Genomic DNA, 3,111 nt, shown 5'->3' with positions numbered 1-3,111 from the left:
GAGTGAGAGAGTGAATGAGAGTGAGTGAATTAGAGAGGGAGTGAGTGAGTGAGAGTGAGTCTGAATGAGAGTGAGTGAATAGTGAGTGAGTGAGAATGAGTGAATTAGAGAGAGAGTGAGTGAGTCAATGAACGAGAGTGAGAGAGTGAATGAGAGTGAGTGAATGAGAGAGTGAGTGAGTGAGAGAGTGAGTCAGTGAGTGAGTGAGAGGGTGTGAGAGTGAGTGAGAGTGTGTGAGAGTGAGTCAGTGAGTGAGTGAGTGTGAGAGTGAGTCGGGAAAACCAGTTTCTAAGCCATTTCTGGGCTTTAAAGTTCAGAAGAGAAGCCCAGATTGAGAAAGGCTGTTCTAGAAGCTTCCGTCTCTGGAGAAGTAAAGGCCTCCCAGACCCTCGTGACCTGGCTCCTCACAGACACCCTGCTGCCCCTCAACTCAGCCTTTCTGCTGCCCTATTTGGGGAGGGGGGGGAGTATATGAACTGCACCCCAGCTAGTAGCCCTCATCTCCTTCAGATTTGCTTCAATACCCCCATTTCAAACCTGCCACACACACACCAGCCCCCACCTCCCCCACGCCGTCCCTGTTCCATCCTTCTGCTTGGCACATAAACACTCTGACATTCGATCAGGGTGTCTGCCAAGTGCCCATCCTGCAGCGAGGCTGACACTGCCAAGGAGGCCGGGAGTTTGGTCTGCTTTGTTCCCTCTGATCTGAGGTCCCTGCACACAGGGATCTAGCGAAAGGAGGAGCTACTGCGTGCTGGGTATATGTTTGTGCTCTCTGGCCATTCATTCATCCTGAGAAAATTTACACACTTCCTTTGGGCCAGGCCCAGCCCTGCCCCTGGCGCCGGAGTCTAGCCCTAAGGTGGCACTCTTCTGGGACCAAGGTGGCCCAAGACTGTGACACACTCTTCCCGAGGCGACTACAGTCCCCCAAGGTCAGAGGAAGAGCGTGGACACTGCAGGGGGCAGTCATTCCCCGTGGCCGCGCAATGTGAACTTGGCACAACCAGGGTTTGAGTCGGAAGGCCAAGGGCTCCAGGCTCACCCAAGTCCCAGCCATTCACTAGCCTCCACTCTCTAATCTGCAAAACAGGCACCACGGGTCAGTACCCATCGGGTCAGTACCCACAGGTCCAAGAGAATGCTGGGGTGCATGTCAGTCTCATCAGCCGTTACCCCATGAGCCGCCACCTCTCACCCCAGCAGACAGATGGCAACCCACCTCCCGCCTTCTTTGTTCATCCCGCCCCACACAGAGATGCAACCCCATGGCGAATTGTGTGTGTGTGTGTGTGTGTGTGTGTGTGTGTGTGTGTGAATAAGCACGCAGGTGTGTGCCGTGCCGGAGGTGGGTGGGGAGAGGAGCAGGTCTGTGCGCCTTGGGGACACCCCACCCCCCTGAAGTCACCTCCTCATTGAACAGCTTGCTGGTGTCCTTCTTGATGAGGTCCAGGTACTGCACCTGGCCAGCTGAGAAGCCCACCAGCAGGGAGATGGTCTCGGTGGCCGCGGTGAACTGGTTGAAGTCGTGGCAGGTGGGTTGGGTGCCCTTATAGATCCGCTTGTCAATTGGCTTGTTGAGGTCAATGGACTTGAGAGAGGGGGGAGAAGGGGTTAATGGCTTCAACCTCTGAGAGGACGGGAAGAGGGTGCGAGGTGGGGGAAGGCACCCCCAAAGAGGAAGCTTGGTCAGATCCCCGAGGGAAGTGGGTAGGTGGATGGGTGACTGGAGAGGGCGGGGGCAACCACAGACCGGAAACCGGAACCAAATCAGAGCCAAGGGAATAACCTTGCCCTGGCAGCCACAGTACAGCCCCAAAGTGGGGCCCTCCTCAAAGTAGTGGCCCCCTGTAACCTAGGGACTCCCCTGCCAAGAGTATCTGGGCCTAGGGGTCCCCACTGCCTCTGAACTCCCAGTTCCTGCCAGGTCTTGACCACCAATACCCTTGGTCCCCTCCCCTTCCTCCCCAAATTCCAGGAGTCTCTCAAACCTCAGGGTCAAGCGGGACTTGCAAGCCCAGGGACACTCCCCCCTTCACTATAGGGTCCCTGACGCTCAGGATCCCCCTAATCACAGTGGAAAACTCTAAGAACCAAACGCACTGCTTCGAGTCGATGCCGGCTCATAGTTGCAATATAGGACAGGAAAGAATGTCCCAATGGGTTTCTTTATTGGGGCGGTGTGTGTGTGTGTGTGTGTGTGTGTGTGTGTGTGTGTGTGTGTGTGTGTGTGTGTGTTAAAAAGCTTGGTGGTCTCACTCCAATGAAGCAGACAGTGGTTTCTAGCTACTAATCTTGCAGCCCAATGTGTAATTACTATACCGCCAGCATTCCAATTTGAGCAATATCTGTCACCTCTACGAAGCCCTGGCGATGCGATGGTTAAGCATACAGCTGCTATCCAGCCTTGGAGAGCGCTATCCTATTTGTGAGGTGGCCATGAATCAGATCCAAGGGGTCAAGTTGGTTTGGGGTGACCACCTCTGGACTCTCATTCACTTGGGGAACCCTACCACTTCTGAGGAGCTCCCCCTCGGCTGCAGGGCCTCAGCCCCTCTCAACCTCCCATTCTCCCCTCAGCTGGAGTCTCCTTTGCCGCAGGACCTCACCTCCCAAACCCCAAGTTCGTTTACGATGCTATTCACCGTCTGGATTTCCATTCCTGCTCAACTGCTCAGTCTCTCCCACCACTTCCAGAACTCATCTCCACCCACCCAGGCTCGACAAGCCCCAAGTCTTTCCCCCCTACATCACCTCCAGAGGGCAATACCTGGGGCGGGGGTGGGGTGGGCGGAGGTGTCGCTGATCATTTCTGCAGAATGCCTATCCCCCCTCCCCAAGTGCACACATCACACATCATCTCAAAGATGGGCCATCACCCCTTCAGGATACTCACCACCCGGGGGCCCACGCACCGCCAGCGAGTCCCCCCAGCATCACCTAAGGACTGATTAGCCATTCTCCCCAGGCGGCCCGCTTCTCTGGCCGGCACCGCCCAAGACCCTTCAGACTTTGCATCACCTCCGGGAACCCTCAGAGGCTCCTCTCTCGGAACCCCGAGCAATACGGGAGCCCTCCGGGGTTCTCCGGAGCACCCCCAACCTGCAT

The 3,111-nt window shown here is 56.2% G+C and overlaps 1 protein-coding gene across 1 annotated transcript in view; it reads right to left on the bottom strand.

Annotated features, from left to right (window-relative positions):
* The window catches only part of DMWD (DM1 locus, WD repeat containing), a 7,585-nt gene extending 4,485 nt beyond the window's left edge, over nt 1-3,100 (bottom strand). Inside the window, exons 1-2 of the mRNA XM_045292668.1 lie at nt 2,900-3,100; nt 1,412-1,594 (exon numbers count right to left, since the gene is read on the bottom strand). Of these exons, the coding sequence (XP_045148603.1) occupies nt 1,412-1,594; nt 2,900-2,962 (246 nt within the window). The 5' untranslated portion in view covers nt 2,963-3,100. The remainder of the gene's footprint in view (nt 1-1,411; nt 1,595-2,899) is intronic.
* Nucleotides 3,101-3,111: the final 11 nt, after the last annotated feature.

Source organism: Echinops telfairi, unplaced genomic scaffold (genome assembly GCF_000313985.2).
Source record: "Echinops telfairi isolate 266 unplaced genomic scaffold, ASM31398v2 ScPeMD7_655;HRSCAF=1070, whole genome shotgun sequence".
In the NCBI taxonomy this organism is placed as follows: Eukaryota; Metazoa; Chordata; class Mammalia; order Afrosoricida; family Tenrecidae; genus Echinops; species Echinops telfairi.
Note: the sequence above shows the minus strand (reverse complement) of the source record. Positions and strands in the feature narration are given on the sequence as shown.